The sequence below is a fragment of the Notechis scutatus genome, chromosome 3, assembly GCF_049901735.1.
Source record: "Notechis scutatus isolate UNSWTSFEM ecotype Mainland chromosome 3, rNotScu1.2, whole genome shotgun sequence".
Classification (NCBI taxonomy): Eukaryota; Metazoa; Chordata; class Lepidosauria; order Squamata; family Elapidae; genus Notechis; species Notechis scutatus.
In genome coordinates this window covers 92682217-92703543 of record NC_142011.1, presented here as the reverse complement: position 1 = coordinate 92703543, position 21327 = coordinate 92682217, and the positions used below count along the sequence as shown (strand labels likewise).

Below are 21327 nucleotides of genomic sequence, written 5' to 3'. Positions count from 1 at the left end.
TGGTATTTCTGATATCTGAGACACAACATCCTTCTTTAGATTTGTGAGACACCACCTTCTTCCTTAGCTTAAGGTAAAAGGAAGGGTGGGTCATGTAATATTTACAGAACTATCCCATGATTGCAGATAATACTGTAAATTATCTCTTGATCTGACTGGGAGGCTTTTTTAGCCTGTTTCCAAGGGAATTGAATGGATGTATCCATTTATACATCCATGAATTCCAGGTGTGGAATTCAAAGATGACTTAAACATCCTATATATGCCGGGTTTGGAGAAGATTTCTTTGAATCATGATAAACCAGATAAATCACTGTCTGGCTATTTTCACACAAGATATTGTATAAAACCTAGTTACAAGCAACAATGGCTATTTCATACTGCATAATAATCATGATATAAATCAAATCTAAGTAAGATTTTAATGCTTAACTCAGCCTCCCCATCCTACCTATTAAACATTTATGGAACATTCATAGTTGATAATACTTGCTAATATGTAGCAATAACAATATATTAGGATTATAGCATACACGTCAACAAAAATGTTCCTCTTTAGAGTCTTATTTAGACTGGACGGGAACATGGTATAATTGTTCAGAGCTCTCCAGAAACATATTTATTAATGAGAAGCAAAAAGAAATGTTTCTTTTCTATCTTTCTCCCCCCATCTTCTTGAAACATTCTTTACCTCTAATAAATTGTTAACCTCCATATTTGCACACCACAAGAAGCTCTTTGCTCTAGGAATCTTATACATGTTTACAGGAAACTTTCCTTAGAGCGATAAGACGATTAAAAAGAAATAGTGCTCTGTTCTGTAGAACCTTTGAAAGCCAAATAAAACCAGATTGAAGCATTTTGCACATTAGCCTAACATTAAAGATTGGCAAATAGAACAAGAGTTTAGAAGACTGGTTACAGGAAATTACTAATGAACAATTAGATCTAGAACCAGAACGCTTTCTATTGGAGATCTTCAAAAAATATATAAAGAATACAAAATATTTACTATTACATATATTAACTGCTATCAGGATTGCCTTTGTTCAATGTTGGAAATAGCCATGCATACCCTCAGAGAAACTTGTTATACAAAAAATTATGAACTGCGCAGAAATGGACAAATTAGTGTTGAGCTTAAAAGATAAAGAGACACTGATATTTTATAAGGTGTGGGAACAATGGTATAACTGGGTAGAACGGAGATAGATTAAAGATAGATAGTTATTAATCATAAGTAATAGATAAAATAAGAATGCAATTACACATAATTTAATATCTGTAAATAATGCATGAATTATTGTCATAAGAGAATCATTACAAATTGCTGTTTTTGAGTAAAATATTTATTTATTTACTTTTTTTGAGGTTTTTAATGTAATAAAAGTTTAATAATATAGTTTAAAAGGAAAAAAAAGGAAACTGAAGGAATTTAAGATAACCAATCTATAGATTAAATGTATCTATTTGCACAAATTATATATATATATCTATATATCTGTAAATACGCACAAAAGATAGAAATGTATGAGATTGATGTCATAGAACTGTTAATGTAATGATTATTTTTTGTTTTTAAAAGACATAAAAGACTAATAAAGTTTATTAAAAAAAAAGAACAAGAGTTTAGAATGTGAGTGCAAGTGTAATGTATTTTGAACATGATTAAGTAAAAAAATCAGCAGAATCCACTGAAATTATTTCATGTTGAATTTTTAGCATGGACGCTGATGGGACAATGTCAGTGGACTGGAATGAATGGCGGGATCATTTTCTCTTTAACCCTGCTACAGACATTCAAGGAATCGTCCGTTATTGGAAACATTCCACAGTGAGTATGATTTGCATTTTTATCGCAGTCCTGATCTGGAGTATATCTAAACAACTTGTGCATTAGCTTATTCAATGATTATCCTTGGTAGCTGTTTTTTTTTTTAAATTAAAACTGAAATTCTTGACAATCTTTACTAGCTAAACAAACTGTTGCTCCAAAATTGATTGAAAACCTTGCTCTTTGTGTCTTTTTAAAAATAAAGTACCCTACTTAAAATGTTGAATTAAATGGAAAGCCAGTTTGGGGTAGTGGTTTAAGACTCCAGGATATGTAAGATAGATAGATAGATAGATAGATAGATAGATAGATAGATAGATAGATAGAGCAAACTCATTGTCTTAATGGACTAATGGGAGAAATGGGAGAAAGCCTGCCTGTTAAAGCCAAGTGTCTGCTAAATTAAGAGTTTATTGGTTGCTCCTAAACCAGTAACAATAGTTAAGAGAAGCCCAGCAAATATTGCTCCCTGCCTATATCCAGCTTCCAACTTCACATTTCTTTCCAGCCCACCTACCTCCCATTTTGTCCAGTGTGTTATTTCTATCACTTGTTGGAGAATTTTGTTTTGGGGTATTGGGAGTTGGTATAATGTTGGTTTTATGGTTATTTTGTTTTATTGTATTCTTGTGAGCTGCCCAGATTCATTGTATATAAATAAGATAGGTGGTCATATAATTCTAAATAAATAAATAAGAGATTGTGGATTCACATTTTAACATATAAATTTGCTAGTGTTGAGTTTGGGTAAAAATGCCAGAAGGTTTCTTATTTGAAGATACATTAAAGAGTCATTTAAGTATCCCTTATTGTACTTCTCACTTTGGTAACTTGAAGTTTTATATGAAAAATACATAATATTGTATATTGTGCTTTTTAAAAAAAAACTAGGATGAAGTAATAGATAATTGGTTTAATAATATTTTTAAAAGCTTAGCTTCTTCAAATATCACCGCAAAGACATTGTTTGTAATCATACAGTAAGATTTTCAGCCTAGCCTAAGGATGTAAAATGCTTTTTAGATCAGGGGTGCCCTACCTCTGGTCCGTGGAATGAAATGATGGATTTTAGAATGTATCATTTATGCTTCTTTTCAATTTTAAGCTGAATGTAATTGTGTTTCATCACAACCAATCTCTTTGCTGAAATAAAGGCAGATTGAATTTAAGCCATTCATTCTCTTGCTTGCTCTTTCTCATTCTCTCTTTTTGCATTTTAACAGGTATTAGATATTGGAGATAGTTTAACTATTCCTGATGAATTCACGGAAGAAGAGAAGAAGACCGGCCAGTGGTGGAAACAGCTTTTGTCAGGTGGAGTTGCTGGTGCTGTGTCTCGGACAGGCACAGCACCCCTGGATCGTCTCAAAGTTATGATGCAGGTGGGCCTCTTAAACAAAGCATCCAAGGTCCAACAAGCTTCTTTGGACATGTTAAAAGGTGTGGATGCAGGCAACATTTACAAGAGAGGTGCTTGGTGCTCTCTGAGCTGCTTGCTTTCTCGCAGATGTTTCATTACCCAAACTAGGTAACATCATCAGTTCTAGTGCAACGTCTGAGAGAAAACAAGCACGCTCAGCGAGCACCAAGGACCCCTCGTGTCAACCTTGAACTACAAATATTCTTCTTTATTAGAATTTACACGAGTCAGTTGTCATATTTTATCAGAAATAGTTTGCTGTACAGATGGATAGACTTAGAATTGATCTATGGTTTATCTGACATACTCAGAATTGGGGAATGAGAACCAATGGCATTTTTTTTTAGTGTCAGGACTGAATGTAGCTCCTAGAATTATTGCACAAAAATCCATTCCATTTGCTCACCTAAGCTTTCTTAATTTCAACAATAATATTTAAGACTAGTAGTGGGGGAAGGAAAATTATTTTGTGGCTGCTATTGTTGGTCAGAAACCCTCGCTAATATTTTATAGATTACTTAGACATTCTCAATAGATCAAGATTTTCTTTCAGCAATTCCTAGTTAAGATGAAGTAATAAATAAAATTCTGATGTGTGCTGAAAATAACACTAGAGATGAAAAATAAGGATGAATCAGAATATTATATAATTTGGAATAGATTTTACTATTGGTGAAGACAGAAAGGAAGAGTTTAAGAATGAAAAGAGCTGTTAAAGAGGACATCTGTGATCATGAAATGTAAATAATACCAAGAATGTTGGAAGATGTAAATTAGGATGAGCAAATGTATATATGTGTGCGTGTGTGTGTGTGTATGCTTCTTGGAAAGAAGCACAAAGCCGAAGACACAAGCCTGAAGATGATGAATGAGAATTCATTGAAACATCGCCTAGACACTTCCAATTTTATGTGGGAGAAAACTCGAATAACCAAAGATCCACATACAAATACCCGTGAAAACCTCAGAAAACAAATATATATACATATATATATATATGTACAAATGTATATAAGATTTATATTCTATTTCACTAGAATGATGACAAAAAGTTACGTCAAAGCGACGCCACCACGTCCAATGTTTTTTATATGTTATGTTTAATAAAAAATTTAAAAAAACAGATTTTCTTTCAGCAACAATTGACCACCTGGCAGAAGGAGTGGTAGATGAAAAAGATTTATTAGTCAAATAAGACCAAGCAGTGCAGTGAACCATATAGAAAAACTGAGCCCCTAGTCCTCCGTTTACTTCTCCCCATTAACCAAGCCTTCTTTGGATATTGAATTTTGGCTGCCAGAACAGTTGCCTTAAAGAGAAGCTGTAGAGAATTATGTGACACAGATAGTCGACTGAGAACAGTTCTTTTAGAGACAGTTCTAAGTTACAGTGGCACTGAAAAAAGTGACGTATGACTGTTTTTCATACTTACGACCACTGCAGCATGCCCATGGTTACATGATCAAAATTCAGACTCTTGGCAACTGGCTCATATTTATGACAGTTGTTGTGTCTCCCGGGGTCATGTAATCTCCTTTTGCCACCTTCTGACAAGCAAAGTCAACAGGGACCAGATTCACTAAACAAACTGTGTTACTGACTTGACCACTGCAGTGATTCACTTAGTAACTGTCATGCCCCTGTTGGAGTCTGACTCCAAGGGAGAGATGGAACAGCTGACAGGGAGTGGGAGTGTGGCTCTGGTGGTTGTGGAGGAAACTGGAGAAGGGCACAGGCCAGATGGGCATTCAGAGGAAGACCCAGGCCCATCCCCTCTTCATCCTAGGGCACGCAGGGAGGAACGGATAAGGGAGCAACGTAAGTGGCATGGTCTATGGGGGAGGAAGGGGCCTGATCCCCTTCATGGACTACAGCTGGAAAGACTGTTTAAAAGGACAAACTGCACATGGCAAAGTTGCTGGAAGCAAAGCGTGCATTCTTGTCGGAGCTTATCTGTGTTTTGGCTTCCTCCCAACTTTGGTTGCTGCCTTATCTGGTAGAAGTCTGCAATTAATCATCCTTGCCTGCCATAGTAATTCCTTCAGTGTGGTTTGTGTTGGGCTTTTTATTTTGAATTAACTTTACTTTGGGTGCAGACTGCATTTACTCCCTCTGTAAACTGTTTTCTTTAAGAGTTTGATATCCAGCTGAGGATAATTGGACATTGGGGCAAAGTTGGAGGCATTAAAGGGACTTTCTTCTATTTTTGTGGTTATTTTTGTGTGACGCCCTGGGTGTCACACAAACTGTGGCAAGAAAGATCATAAAATGAGGCAAAATTCACTTAACAAGGTCTCACTTAGCAACATAAATTTTGGGGCTCTGTTGTGGTTGTATGTCAAGGACTAACTATGCAGAAGTTCAATGCTTAAGCACCTGGAGCTGCCACATTTATGTTCAGTTTAGCCCAGCAAGGAAATTGGTATTGGAAGAGAGAGTTGAATAAAAATAAGAGGGTTAGATCAGGGATCCCCAACCTTTTCGGCCGCGGCCCGGTTCCGACATCAGCTGGGCGCCGCGGCCCGGCCGGCGTCAACTGGGCGCCGCCATCTTTTATGAGCGAAAAATCACTTCCGGTGACGTCACCGAGCGCTGTTCGTCATAAAAAGATGATGGCGCCATGCTTCTGGTGAGCTTTTCGGGTAGAAATGGCTTTCTACCCGGAAAAGCTCACCGAGCGCTGGCGCCGCCATCTTTTTATGACGAAACAGCGCTTCCGGTGAGCTTTCTACCCGAAAAGCTCACCAGAAGCGCTTTTACCAAAAAAAGATGGCGGCGCCCAGCAACCAGCGGCCCGGTAAGGGTTGTTCCGGCCCGGTACCGGTCCGCTGACCGGCGGTTGGGGACCCCTGGTTAGATGTTAGCTCAGCTGTTGCTCTTTTTTTCATTTAGCCTAAAGAAGGAAGGAGGCTCCCCATACTTCTGTATTTTTAATGGCCTGTGGGCAGGGGAGCCTTGACAAACAGGTTTTGTGTACCTGAATCCTTCAGTTGTGTCTATCAGCTGTCATGAGAACAGGCACTATCTAGTGCACAATCTGGAATGGTTCCAATTCCTTTCTTGAAGGATTTACTTACTTTATGCCTCTGTTGAAACATAAAAGAGAGTTATGATTCACCAGGTTTTTCTGTATATGTCAGTTAATTATGTTTCCTTTTCCTTGTAGGTTCATGGTTCAAAGGGGAAAATGAACATAGCTGGCGGCTTGAAACAAATGGTGAAAGAAGGAGGAGTTCGTTCCCTTTGGAGGGGAAATGGTGTGAATGTGGTCAAAATCGCTCCCGAAACAGCTATCAAATTCTGGGCCTATGAAAGGGTAGGATGTCAAGAAAAATAGAAAACGGTGATGTGATAAGCTCATTTAGAGTCAAATTATAGTTCATGTTTGCTTCAAGTGATCGAGGACACGTAGAAGATAAGTTCATTTGATTCTTCTGCTAGTCTTAGGAAACTGAGACTCAGTTTGGTGTGTAATAACGGTTAAGCCATCAGGCTAGAAACCAGAAGACTGTTAAGTTCTAGTCTCACCAGCTTGGTGACCTTAGGACAGTCAGTCAGTCAGTCTCTCTCTCACCCTAGGAAGCAGGCAAGGGAAAATCACTTCTGAAACACCTTGCCAAGAAAACCGCAGAGAGTTGTCTTGGCAATCTCTAGGAGTCAACATTGACTCAAAGGCACACACACAAACAGAGTGTCCAGAGATTAGCAGGAGGGAGGGAGGGAGAGAACAATTACATTAACATTGTTCAGGGAAATGCAGAAAACAAATCAGTATTATATCTAAATTTTTCCCCTGTCAGAAATTCCCCCCTTTTTTTGTTACATTGTAGGTCCCATATGCCTCCCTATGTAATATAAGAAGAGAAAGTGGGCAAGCGTTTCAGTCTTTTGTAACAGTTGAAATAGTTATATGCTGCTGAGCTAGGCGGATCACAACACCCTGGAAAAAGTTTACCGCATTACAGTTGGACATTTGCAATTCTGTATTTGATACTGGCTGAGGGAACTGCGATATGTCAAAATGATTCTCGTCAGTCTTCAACGGAATGCACTTTCAAGCATAAGCCTTGCTACAGATGTATCAATCTTATTTATGGTTTTTCATTTTTTCCCTTCTAAAGCAACTCTAAAATAGAAAACGAGAAATTTCTTAAACTAGAAAATTACCCTGGCAACATTCTGCAGGTACCAGTGCCTGTTGCAGCTAAGTTTTGCTGCAAATATTAGAAAACCCATATTTTCAGAACTTGTCCTTAGACACAGAATTGTCTTTATTTCACCTTTTGTGAAGACATCTTCAAGTAGTAGTAGCAGCAGCAGCAGCAGTTGTAGGCTACAGAATAATAGAATAACAGAGTTGGAAGGGACCTTGGAGGTCTTCTAGTCCAACTCCCTGTTTAGGCAGGAAACCCTATACCACTTCAGACAAATGGTTACCCAATCTCTTCTTAAAAACTTCCAGTGTCGGAGCATTCATAAGTTCTGGAAGGAAGTCAGTCCACTGATTAATTGTTCTAACTGTCAGGAAATTTCTCCTTAGTTTTAGGTTGCTTCTCTCCTTGATTAGTTTCCATCCATTGCTTCTTAATCTGCCTTCAGGGGCTTTGGAGAACAGATTGATTCCCTCTTCCTTGTGGCAGCCCCTTAGGAATTAGGATATTATTATGGGCCATGACTAGAAAATACTCAAATTAATAATAAAACTGAAAAACACTATGAAATCAATAAACCAATAATAAATGCAAACTAATAGAAACAAAAACTAAAGCAAAGCAGCAAACTCTATACAAATTATATGAGTGATAACATTTATATCCCACTGCTGCAAAAAGTTGCATTTGTTTCTGAGAGCTAGAGGTTAGTGATATCCAAGGGATAGGAATTCAGCAGTGGTAGAGCAGGTTAGGGAAAGCTTTGCTACATATCGTTTGTTTGGTCCATCATTAATGTCTTCATAGGGATTATTCTCATTTAATTTTGACCATGAAAGCCTAATCTCACCATGGGTATTTATATCAATATTGGATGTGTGAATAGAATAACTATATTAGGTAGCCTTGAACTGATCAGATGGTGCAAGAACCTACTGACTAAATTACTTGCGTTGACATGCACACAGACAGAGTTTGTGTCCTACCAGGCAGAATCATTATTAATAGGTTTTTTTTGGGTGGGGGGGTGTCTAGAATTAATGTGCTTTTTTTTGTATCTTGTTGCTACTTAGTATAAGAAAATGTTTGTTAATGAAGAAGGAAAAATAGGAACTATTGAACGATTTATATCTGGTTCTATGGCTGGAGCAACCGCACAAACATCTATTTATCCCATGGAGGTAAGTAGTGGATAATATATTTTTAAAATAATGCCCTGTTCCTCACTCCCTCCCTCCCTCCCTCTCTCTTTCATCTGTCTATCAATATTGTAATCTGATAATAACTGTAGTTACTCTAAAAATAATTTAAGCCAAGGAGAGTTCCATTTTAAAGCTGCTTTGTGGAAATCATAAAACAACCACACCTTGTGCATCTGCAGAGGACCAAGTTAAATCTCTCTTCTAGTTCCATTTAAAACATCAAAGTCTGAGGTGTCTTTATCTGTTGTCAAATGATTTTTAAGGCCACAATGGAATTATTGGATACTCCATCTGAATTAGAATTGCCCACATAGTTCTTTGCTGAGAACTATGGCCTGTATATTTAAAGGACCTAATCTAATTTGCATCTCCCAAATTGTGCACAAGGTGTAAGCTATTTCTACTTATTAATATACATTTTTATTTAAAATTTTACACTGATAGGGATATCAGCCAGAATTAACTGATGTGAAGGAAATGATCTAGCTTTAGATTGATCTGTATACCCTTAATATTGTTTGGGCCATATATTTGTTCTTAAATCCCTTTTTTCATATGTTAACTCTCACGTGTGTAAATATGACTGATATTCTGGGTCTATGTTAAAGACTAAGTTGTGATATAATATTTAATTGTATTCTTTTCTGAACTACTTCTGTTCAATGTTAATTCTTTAGGTATTAAAAACAAGACTGGCAGTTGGTAAAACAGGACAATATTCTGGGATGTTTGACTGTGCTAAGAAGATTTTAAAAACAGAAGGGGTGAAAGCCTTTTACAAAGGTTATATTCCTAATATTTTGGGAATAATTCCATATGCTGGCATTGATCTGGCTATTTATGAGGTGAGTTGGTGTATTCCATAATAATGCAGTGAAAAAAATTAAGTGTTTTGTAGATAAAGAATTTGATTCAACTTGGAACGGAGACTCAAGATTTCTGTTCTTTTTATGCCAATGGTCGCAAATTACACTAATTTATATGGGCAGGTCAGTTTTCATGACTGTTCCTTAAAACAAGGCAGGTAATATATTTAGGGAAACTGTAAGCTTACGTGATAATTCTGAAGCTTTCTTACTTATTTGTGAAGATGCTGTTAAATCTTGATAGTTTAGTCAAGTCTTATCTTCCCTGACTAAAACTGTTATAGAACACAATTTGTGTAACATGGTTGTTACACAAGCTGCACTGGCTGTTAGTTTGCTTCTGGGTCTCATTCCAAGTGTTTGATCATTATCTTTGAAGCCCTTTATGGCATGAGTGCAGAGTATCTGAGGAACCATCTCATTCCAATGGGACTAATCTGCCCCACTTGTTCCATTGGAAAGGATCTACCCTGGATCCCACTGGCCAAAGAATTTCAACAAGTGAGGTCCAGAAGAATAGCCTTTTCTGCTTTGGCTCTCGCCTTCTGGAATATTCTTCCATCAAAGGTGAGGTCCACTGCCACACTCCTGGCTTTCCAGAACAGCCTACAAATATGGCCCTACCACTTGGCCTGGGACACCAACAGGGACCCACTATATTGAGGGTGGCTGACAGGTTAGAGAAGATTCTCACCCCAAGCTGCTTGGCATCTTAGTTTTTAACGTTTAACTTTGCTGTTTAATTTTAATTGGTTTTTTAAAAGTACTTTTCAAGTTTTTATTATATTCTGAGCTGCCCAGAGTTGCTGTATTGGTGAGGTGGACAACATATAAATTTAATAATTAAATAGTCATTTTATTCTAAAATGGCTACTCCTTTAAGATGTTAAGAGTTTCATTAGTGTGGTTACTACTTATCTTTTTAAATTCTCATATTCTGCTAAGCCACACTTCATTTTAACCATGATTCATTGATTAAACCATAATAACTGGCTTTACACATTGGGCTAAAATGAAATGTAGCGTAAGACGCTAAACCAAACCGGTAAGCTGTATTATAACTTGCACTGCTCTCTGAGGAAATTGGAGGAAAGGATCTATTAAAGAAATAATGAATGGTAATAGGAACATTGTGTCTCCTCCACATAATTTACTCTACAGTAGCTTAATGGGTACTTAACAGACCAATCACAAAATGAACCCTTTATGCCACGGTTAAGCATGACCAGCTATGAGATGATTCAATTTTGGGTTTACAGAAATACAGATAGTCGTTGACTTGTGGCCACAATTGACACTAACATTTTCTTCATAAGTTGATGTGGTCATAAAGTGAGATATTACATGATTGCACCAACGTATGATGACAATCCCAGCTCTTCCCATTGCAGATGTTAACTAAGAATCATGTGTTGTTAATCAAGTACTCATCCCAAGCCAAGCTATTCTGGATTTGGTCCCTCCCAGCCCTCAACCTTATTAAGTAAGGAACTGCATCCCCTCCCCTCCACTCACTTACTTGCCCCACCCATCTCTGTCCTTTGGGACACCTTGCACCCTGCTTTGCACGGTATTGTGGCTGCTTGCCAACCCCTGGGAAATTTCAGTAAGCATCAACAAGTATTCACTTGTTAAACTGTCATTTCTCCTTAGCTCCATGCAGCTCCCTAGCCCACCCCAGCAAACAAGCCAGCAAACATTCATTCACCCAGTGTGGTGGAATCAACAGCGGAAAGGTAGGGCTCCCTGGTGGGAAGAGTTTTAGAGACGTGTCAATCTGGACTCTAGATTCCCATATGATGGAATTGATTTAGGTCAATATCTGACTTTCCCGGGGGGAAAGCAGGAAATTTGGTGAGCTTCTAGTGCAAGGTTCCCAAACCCCCGGGCAGCGGCCCACTATTGGGCTGTGGCCTATTTGGGATTGGGCTGCGTGAGTGGCTGGCTAGAGTACGCATGTGCAGCTCAACTTGTGTGAGTGGTGGGCTGGCAGGCACTCGCACATGCTTACTAGCCCACCACTCACAACAGCCCACTACTCATGTAAGGGCTGTGTGTAAGCACGCACATGCACCAGCCTATTGCTCGTGCGACCCACTTTCCTTCCTCCCCTCCAGCCGGGCCACCAAGCCACAAAAATTGGGGACTGCTGTTCTAGTGTATAATGAAATCAACAATAAAATAACCTCTTGACCTGAGTTCTTGTGCCACTTCGTTTGGTTTTCAGCTGACACTCAGCTGCCTATTTCTCTCCTACTTCCTTGCACCAAGCTTTCATCTTTGCACCCAGCTGCCTTTGCTGTCTCCTTTTCAGACCCAGCTTCTCTGGCAGATATTACTTACACATGACTAAAGATGTATTTTATAAGGATAGCTGTTCTGACCCAACCGGGTTCCCAGAGAGCAAACACAGACAAAGCAGCAGCCCCCACCTTTCAAGGTTTAATCACGAATTCTGTTCCTTTACAGATAAAAGGCTGCTTTCCAACAATTACCTCCGACAAGAAAGAGCCTTGCCAAGTTGTTTGTCAAGGCTGCCAAAAACCCAGAGATAAGAACTAATTTACAAGATTCACGAACTAAGATGTCCACCAGTTGAGCTTAAGAGCTTCTTTGCTTTCTGCAAAAATGCTTTTTCAAGCCTGGCTTGTATTCTCTTAAGGGAGGGGCCATTACCTTGCAGCCTTACTCCCGAGTTGCCTGTGCTGCTGTAATTGTTTTTTCCTCCGAGTAATCCTTCTTGCACGTGCACTTGCCACAGGCTCCTCGGGAACGTCCTCGTCACTGCTGCCAGCTCCCACAATCTCTGAAGGTAGCAGTCCACTCCCTGATGGTCCTGGCCCCTCATCAGAGTCATTGCTCTCCTCAGCCACTGCTGCTGGCTAACCACAACAATAGCGCATCTTTAGCCACTTTGGAAATGGCTCCCCCCCAATTTCCCAAAAGGCTAAAGCTCCACTGACTTTGGAAAGCAATCTGTTAACTGCTAGCAGTTCAGTCCTGATGGGGCTCAAGGTTGACTCAGCCTTCCATCCCTCTGAGGTGGGTAAAACAAAGACCCAGATTGTTGGGGGCAATATGCTGACTCTGCAAACCACTTAGAACAGGGGTGTCAAACTTGTGGTGTTATGACGGCATCACATCATGACTTTCCTTCCCTTTGCTAAACTGGGTGTGGGCATGGCCAGCATTTGACTCATCCGGCCCACGGGCCACAAGTTTGATAGCCCTGACTTAGAGAGAGCTGTAAAGCACTGTGAAGCAATGTATACCATAAGTCTAAGTGCTTTGCAATTGCAAATGCATGGTATTTTTTTAAAAAATCCTTGATTGATATAAAAGAACAAAGCACAATAACTATAATTAAAACTAATCCTTCTGAATTCAGGGCATAAGAGAAAAATATGTGAATGGTAGAGCTTAGAAGTTCAGAAAGGTGTTGAATGTTTAATGTAACTCGGAATAGCAGTTTATTATTACATCTGAATAATTAACATAGCTGTCTTTCTGAATTTTCATGCTTTTTACCTAGCTTCACAGCTGCTATAGTTTATGCTGTAGTTTCTGCTAATGGCTGCAGATTATTAATCTTCATGTAGTTAAGCATGTTTCATGCTGAAATAATTTTCTGCCTCTACTATGCAGCATATGCTACCTGTCAGCCATTTATTGTGTTGCTTGCAATTAGCTGAAGTGATGTTTCTGGTTCTGTAATGCCCCACTTAAACCTAATTTGTTTCCATCCTGTATGAACAGTTTTTACAAACAATAGTTATCATGTGCTACAACTTTGTTACGCATATCAATTTCTTAACAAGCTTCATTTTTACACCAGCCAACATTTGGCATTTGCATAGGTTATATCCAAGGCTTTTATTCAGAGTTTGAAGGAAGACTCACTGGTGGTCATGTTTATGCACAGCCCACTTTCATTTTGGGGCAAATAGATTCTGTAAACACAACAGCTTTCTGGCATTTAATTAGGCCCAGCCATGGAGGAGGGGTTGGGAGGACTTAAACTTGTTTATGAAAGAGGAAAACAGATGAGTGTGCTGATAGGAATTGTGATAGTGTTCTTGTAGTGAAGTGCTAATCAAGAGGCACACTTAAAACCCCTTCCATTCCTATTTGCAGGCTTTTGTAATATATTGATTTAAAGTGCCTGAACACTTCAGAACACTTTGGGAAAAATAAATATGTAAGTAATATGAACGTAAATCATTGGGAGTGAACTTTTTCAAATTACTTTCTGTTCTCTCCTAAGACTGTCATCTCCCCATGTTGTCAGTCCTGGAGTATGGCACCACGGGGGGGAGGGGGAGGAATAAATCCAGTCCTTATTACAATATAGCTAGTCCCACTGTAGCCAAGGGAAAGTTGTTTATCTCTCACAAATAGAGTCTCCGGTCCATCCAAGCTACTTAGAGCAGAAGTGAAAAGAAGAATGTATTCAGTAAGACCTTTGGCTTATGAGGCATATGGGCCTGGCTTTCTTGCCCTCCCCCCCTTAACCTTCTTCAACTTGGTATACTCCAAAAATGAAAGTAGAGAATGTCTATAATGTCCGGGTTCTGGAAGCTGCAGTATCAAAATAGCTGAATAATGCAATTTCTCTGAATATGTTTCACTGAGCATCATTATATTCTATGAACAACTCGCAGATGAGTTGTGAGAATTTATAAAACAATTCACTCTGGCATTCAGTTCCCCAAACAACCCAATCAGCCTTGTGGCCAAACCCATAGCCAGGCCTTTTGACAATACCCACCATGCCCATCTCAGGGTACTGTCATGGGATTTTGGTTCCTCAACAAAGATCTACTGGCCCTGCTGTTGTTGTTGAGTCATGTTCTCAGTTAGTGGCTGGCAGAGGAAGCTGAAATCCTGAGCTTCCCAGATTCTCCTGATTCAAGCCACCTGGAAGTAGTCTCTCCAGTTATAATTCCAATAGACATGTCACTCCACCAGAGAGACTGTGACAATGGGGAGAAGAAGATCAGAACTCGTAGAATTAAATGTTTCTGCACTCCAGCCCAGACCCAGTTCGTCCACATAAGCTATATTACAATATGGTGGCCATGTTGCCAGTCAGTCATTTTCTGTACCGCCTGAGCAATTGGTTGTGAGTAAACAAAGGTCAAATATAGAATGTCTATGGGGATTCTGAGTCATCCAGGGCAGGGTTGTCCCAAAGATGCTTTTTCAAAAGGCAGCTGGACTTTGTTTTTCCTTAAAGACATTTCGCTTCTCATCCAAGAAGCTTCTTCAGTTCTGAAGTGAAGAAGCTTCCAAGATGAGAAGCGAAATGTCTTCAAGGAAAAACAAAGTCCAGTTGCCTTATTGAAAAAAAAAACATATTTGGAAGAAGAAGAATATTAAACTGATGAAGAGATTTCTTTTAATAAGCCTCATCCCAGACACTGATGAAATATATCATACAGGTAGTCCTAGACTTAGAACAGTTTGTTTAGTGACCGTTCAAAGTTACAACATCATTGAAAAAAGGAACTTATGACCACTTTTCACACTTACAACTGTTGCAGCATCCCCATGGTCATGTGATCAAAATTCAGATACTTGACAACTGACTCATATGTATGATGGTCGTAGTCTCCCAGGATCATGAGATCACTTCTTGACAAGCAAAATCAATGGGGAAGCCAGATTCACTTAGCAACCGTGTTAATAACAACTACAGTGATTCACTTAACAATTGTAGCAAAAAAGGTCATAAAATGGGGCAAAACTCACTTAACAAGCGTCACACTTAGCAACAGAAATTTTGGGCTCAACTGAGGTCAAGGACTACCTGTCGTAACTCATAAATTCCATTCAGGTGCCGTTATGATTGTAAACTTATTAAAATGTATGCAAAGATAACATATTCAGTTTAAGGGTAAATAAAATGTATTACGGAGTATGTTTTCTCTGTTATTTTCTATTATTTTTAGGGAAATAGTCACAGGTTCTGCAGTATTGAAGAGTCTGAAACACTTCTCTAATTTCAGTCTTTTTTTCAAGTCATCACAGTGATTTTTCTAAGACTTGTTGGGCAGATAATTGAAAACTGAGGACGAGGCTTTTATGCCAGTTCAAAATTACAAGCTGGCTCTTTTCATGCCAATTATGTTTGTGAGGAAAAAAGATGGAAAATTAGTATAATGAACTATCACAAAGACAGTTGTCAGCTGAAAGCTGCTATTTCATTTCCAATGTAACCTCAGTAGGCAGCCCTTGAGCTGCAATATAATATAGATGAAGTGGTTAGCATAATACATATGTGAACCAGCTGATGAATGTCACTCAGTGTCCAAGTTTATAAGGGCACTTGGAAGATGAAGGGAAAACAAGCATTTGTCTCAAATTAAAAAAAAAAAAAGGAAGAAATCACTTTCGAAGTATGTGATCAGTATTTTAGCTTGTTCAATGTGTTTTCAAAGGCACCAACTCTTGTCCCATTTTCACAAGGTCATAAAAACGTAGCCGCATCCTTTAATAGTTTAAAAGCTATATATGATCTAACAAGATCAATATCTTGTTCCTGACAGGCATTGAAGAAGATGTGGTTAGAAAAATATGCCACAGATTCTGCCAACCCTGGTATATTAGTATTGCTTGGATGTGGTACTTTATCCAGTACTTGTGGCCAGTTAGCCAGTTATCCACTTGCCCTTATCCGAACTCGAATGCAAGCTCAAGGTGAGTGTTGAGGTTATGTTATGTTCCTTTTGTAAATTGTTATGTTATGAGGATACCATTGATCATTAAGAGTATGGCTAACTTTTCCTTCTGGAATTTATGTATCTAGCCTTCAGCCATCAGTAATCACCTTTTTAAAAAATACTCTTTAAAGTCTGTCCAATATCCTGAGCCCCCTTAGTGAAAATGAGGTGGCAAACCTCTATATCCGTAATGCATCCGTGGACGCAGAGCCATTTGTGCCAGCACTCAAGCCGCAGGAAAATTTACCTCACTGTGCATGTGCGTGCCTCTCAGCTGATTTTCGGCCTGTTTGACGCCTTTTTCGGCCTCCCAGAGGCTTGATGAAAGCTTCTGCAGCCTGAAAAATAGGCCTGTTTCATCACTTCCTGTATTTCTGGAAATACAGGAAGTGACAAAACAGGCCTATTTTTCAGGCTGCAGAAGCTTTCATCAAGCCTCTGGGAGGCCGAAAAAGGCCTCAAGTGGGCTGAAAATCAGCTGGGAGGCACAGTGAAGGAAGGGGGGTGGGGGTGGGGATTGCACGTGCATGCGCAGGGGGCGTGGAGGGATGTGGCTGCTGGCACGCGAGCATGAGAGCACAAGTGCGCGCACAATTTTTGGCACAGGAGCCCAAAAAGGTTAGCCACCACTGCTCTATATGAAGTGAACCTATTGGGATTAACAGTGGTAGACTAAGCTCTACCCCTGAGAACAGGTAACCTTTGTTTGTAGAAAAATAATATTTTGGGAGAATCCCAAGGGTGCTTTTTCAAAAGGCAACAAGACTTCCTTTGTTTTGCTTGAAGACGTTTCACTTCTCATCCAAGAAGCTTCTTCAGTTCTCAGAAGTGAAACATCTTCAAGGAAAACAAACAAACAAACAAAAAAGGTCTAGTTGCCTTTTGAAAAAGCATCTCTGGGACAACCATGACCTGGATGACTGAGAATCTCCATAGACATTTCGGGAGAACATACAATACTCATAATACTAATACATAGATTTATTTCAACAAACACTTTATGTACATGGAGACAGATCTGACAATGCAGGGGTGTCAAACTCGTGTCATCATGGCATCATCACGTGACATATCATGACTTCCCCCCCTTCACTAAACTGGGCATTGGCATGGCCAGTGCATGACGCATCCAGCCTGCGGGCCACGAGTTTGACAGCCCTGTAATAATGGGAGAGTTCATCTAAAGTGATGGAGGAGTTGAAGAGACACAGGTTTTCTCCTTCTGTCAAAATTAGATCTTTGCCAAATTGTATCAATAATGATGAAAAACTTTGCTGACTTGTAGAAGCCTGGTCAGGGTAGAAGATTGTTCTGGGACAAGACTTTGTTCTACCCTTTTTTAACCAATAGGACCAACTTTTGCTTTATATCTTGTTGGGGAACAAATAATATGTGGCTATTACAGGAGAGAAGACATTTTTGAAGCTATACTTTCCTATTTTGGGGGAGGCAAAGGGACAGCATTTTAAACATTACAGAAGCTTAAGGTATCTATTTCACCACATTCCCTCACACAAAACAAAAGGGTCTGAATATTGTAGTCTCAGCCATTCTGCAGGAACTTGGGGATTATAAATGAAGTACACAGAAGTTCCTGCATGTAGAGTGTAGGGTTGAACAGAGAATAGAAACTCAAATATAGGAGAAATATGTTTGTAGGTATACAAGCAAAAGATTACTGTTTTATAGACATGTTACAGAAAGAAATGATGTACTTCCTGAAAGTGGAACACAACTAAGTATATATGTCAGGTTTCTTCTATTTATTAAGACAGCTGAATAATATGTCTTTTTTTTTCTTTTTAATTTTCTGTAGCAATGGTAGAAAGTGGCCCTCAGCTAAACATGGTTGGCCTTTTCCAAAAAATTATTGCCAAAGAAGGATTCCTTGGACTATACAGAGGCATAGCCCCAAACTTCATGAAGGTCCTTCCTGCTGTGAGCATCAGTTACGTGGTATATGAAAAGATGAAGGAAAACTTGGGAATAGCTTAAAAGAAAGACATGAGAAGCTCTCAAAGAATATTAACCCAGATGAAATCCTCTTGGAGGCTAAATTCATGTTTACAGTTAGCTACAGTTCTCTATGCAAAAATTCTGCAAGCCTTAACTTTATAAAGCCTGGATGGAATGAAAAAGAATGTATTTTCTGAAAACAGCTAGGTAATGAGAAAATTGTCAAGAAATATTTCATTGCTCATGTAGCTGCTTTTTGGAAAAGTTTGAGGATGTCATAATTATTTCCCCAACTTATATATTATTGGGTTAAAGCTATACAAGCAGTCTGTTAATGACAATTTGCGTTTGATTGTCTAGTGGGCAATTTTATTTTACAGGCATTTTTTGCAATATGATAATAATTCTACCTTTTTGTTAAGCTGCTTTTATAAACAAAAAAAATCCCTCAGAAAAATGATTCAGAAAGTCATAAAAGGTTGCACTGAAATTCTTGATACATTTATTTGTTCAATTCCTCTTATAACAAATGAACAGAAAGAGCTTGAAATGAAATGAATATATTTGCACATTTATTAGTCATTTATATAGAACATGCCTAGGTGGGATCTCGTTTTCCAAACAGTAATCTTAGAAAATTGATGAGGATAGGAACCAATCCAGACACATGTGGAACTGACATATTAATCAAAGTGAAAGTTATTGCTATTTACAAAAGATTAATAATTGATATTGTTTGTGTGCTTATTCAACATCCTATTCCTAATTTATATGAATGGAAGTAATCAAAAGCATATTTTAACGAAGTGTTCATATCCTTCAAACATTAATCTAATTTGTTAAAGTTTCTTAAATTTCTTTTCTTTTTTGCATCCTTCCATCTTCCACAGTTGCTTATCAAATTGCATGTTTTTCAATGCTAATGAGTTCCTTAGCTGGGCTTGCTTTCTCTTCCAAGAGAAAAAAATCTTGTGTTTTCTTTTACTACCCAAAGGAAGGGGAAAAAAAAACATTCTTACATTTTCCTTCTCACTTAAATTCCTTTCTCTCACTGACACCTGAACCATGGTTTCCTCTCTGCAGTGATACTTAATCCAGATCTCAATCTTAACCCAGGTCTGTTGCATGGTTTTCTTTTCTAACTCTGATTTGATTCCCTTTCAGACAGCCTCTCCTCCCAGATGCTTCTCTCGCAGTTCTCAATTCATGGAAGATGTTCCCTCCATAGTTCTCCTCTACTTTGGAGCTTTGGATCCCCTAGGCACCCACTGTTCCTTTTGGGCCCTCTGCTGGTTCACTCTCCTTTTTCACTGTCAGCATATCCAGACCGTAAAAGAACTAGCTATCCCATGACTTATTTTCTCTAGGTTTGCCTTGTCTGCAAACAATAGATGTGTGAGATTGCAGGTGCTTCAACAGGCTGTGGATTTTTGTCATTGCCAGTGTGCTTTAAGCCAGTGATCCCCAACCTTTTTTATGCCGCGGCCCGGTACCGACATCAGCTGGGCGCCACCATCTTGTTTTGATGAAAAAGTGCTTCCGGTGAGCTTTCTACCCGGAAAAGCTCACCGGAAGCACTTTATCATCAAAACAAGATGGCGGCGTCCAGCAAACCAGCGGCCCGGTAGGACTTGTTCCACGGACCGGTACCGGTCCGCGGACCGGTGGTTGGGGACCCCTGCTTTAAGCCATACATCCGATTGTCAGGCCACAAAATAAAAATACCCTTTTAACCTTAACATTTGCAACATTGAGAAGAATGGCAGGTGTTTTTGTATCATGGCAAGCTCATTCTTGCACACTTGGCTAAGTCCTGCTTGAAGCAGCTGGAAGTTTCACTTGCTGTTTAGGGACTTAACTAATTTGACTGACTTTGGCAGGAAATGTTCTGGGCAGATTGCACCAGTCATTCATAAATGTCAATTACAATCACATCAAATCTTAAATGCCTCCATGGGTTGCTTTCCAGGTAATATGTTGATATAACAAATTAAAGCTGTTCTTGTGATTGCTTAGTAAAGATAAGAGACTGTTAGGAAAACCTTATTGCATCATTCACATAACAGCTGAGGACATTTTCAAAGTCCTGCTTTAAGTTTAAACTGATCATTTGTTTTATATGCTCTCTCTCTCTCTCTCTCTCTCTCTGTGTGTGTGTGTGTTTGGCAGACCAGAGCTGATTTCCTTGAGGGAGAGCTGTATTTTTTTAATAGCATTAGAGAGATTGTTGATAGTTAGAAAGATCCACAAATCTTCTTAGCTCCCCAAATCAAGATAGATATCAATATACTGAAATGTTCAGTTTATTTTTATCAAGCAACCATATCAAATTATATCATAATAACATAATAAAATATAATAAACTGAAATTATATGAACTAAATAGTAAAGAATATTGCCTTCAAGTTATTACATTTAGCAAAATGATTGTAAGTAACTGGAAATCAAACCACAAGGTAATGATAGGCAACCAAAAATTGTATTGAAAAATCATGGCCAGCCTATATTAATCCACTTCTTGAGTATATTTTAATTATCTTTGAAATGAAAGGAAGGAATTGCTTGTGTGTTAAATCATTGTTTGCTTATTGCAATAAAGTAGGCTCACTTTAATTATAGATGTAACCGCATCATAAAAGCAGATTGTTTTCTTGGCATTGCTTGTTTCTTTGAAACCTGGCTGTTCCTTTCAACTGATTAAAATTTTCTTCAAGAATGGCTCAGAGAAGTGCTTGTGTAAATGATGGTTGTTCTTTGGAGTTTCTTATGCTACTATCTGGAAATCTTATTACCTAGCTGTCTTGAATAGAACTCTTAAATATGCAGAACAATCATTGGGCAATAGAACTTTTATGCTGTGAAACATGGATATTGCTATTATAAAAAGAGGTATGTGATCATGTCAACAGATCTGTAGTAGCTATTGGGTACAGATGGATGATGATTTGCTATACATGGCCATAACTTTTTTTGGGAGAATGTAATGTAAAATGTCCAAACAATTCACTTTACAAAAGAGTAAAATCATAATATTTGTTTCCAGTGCCTTCAGCAAATACTCCCTTAATAATCCTTTTAAAACCATCATGGTTTTAAAATAAGGCATGGCCACCTCATAATCCTCTATTAATGTTGTGATGCTAAGATATATGGCACTGGTGCCTATTGCATCATGT

The 21327-nt window shown here is 38.6% G+C and overlaps 1 protein-coding gene across 1 annotated transcript in view; it reads left to right on the top strand.

Moving 5' to 3' along the window:
• Window positions 1-18333, top strand: part of SLC25A24 (solute carrier family 25 member 24) — a 49589-nt gene extending 31256 nt beyond the window's left edge. Inside the window, exons 4-10 of the mRNA XM_026671766.2 lie at window positions 1723-1834; window positions 3058-3216; window positions 6421-6570; window positions 8479-8586; window positions 9285-9452; window positions 16022-16172; window positions 18012-18333. Coding sequence (XP_026527551.1) covers window positions 1723-1834; window positions 3058-3216; window positions 6421-6570; window positions 8479-8586; window positions 9285-9452; window positions 16022-16172; window positions 18012-18190 — 1027 coding nt within the window. The 3' untranslated portion in view covers window positions 18191-18333. The remainder of the gene's footprint in view (window positions 1-1722; window positions 1835-3057; window positions 3217-6420; window positions 6571-8478; window positions 8587-9284; window positions 9453-16021; window positions 16173-18011) is intronic.
• The last annotated feature ends 2994 nt before the right edge of the window (window positions 18334-21327 follow it).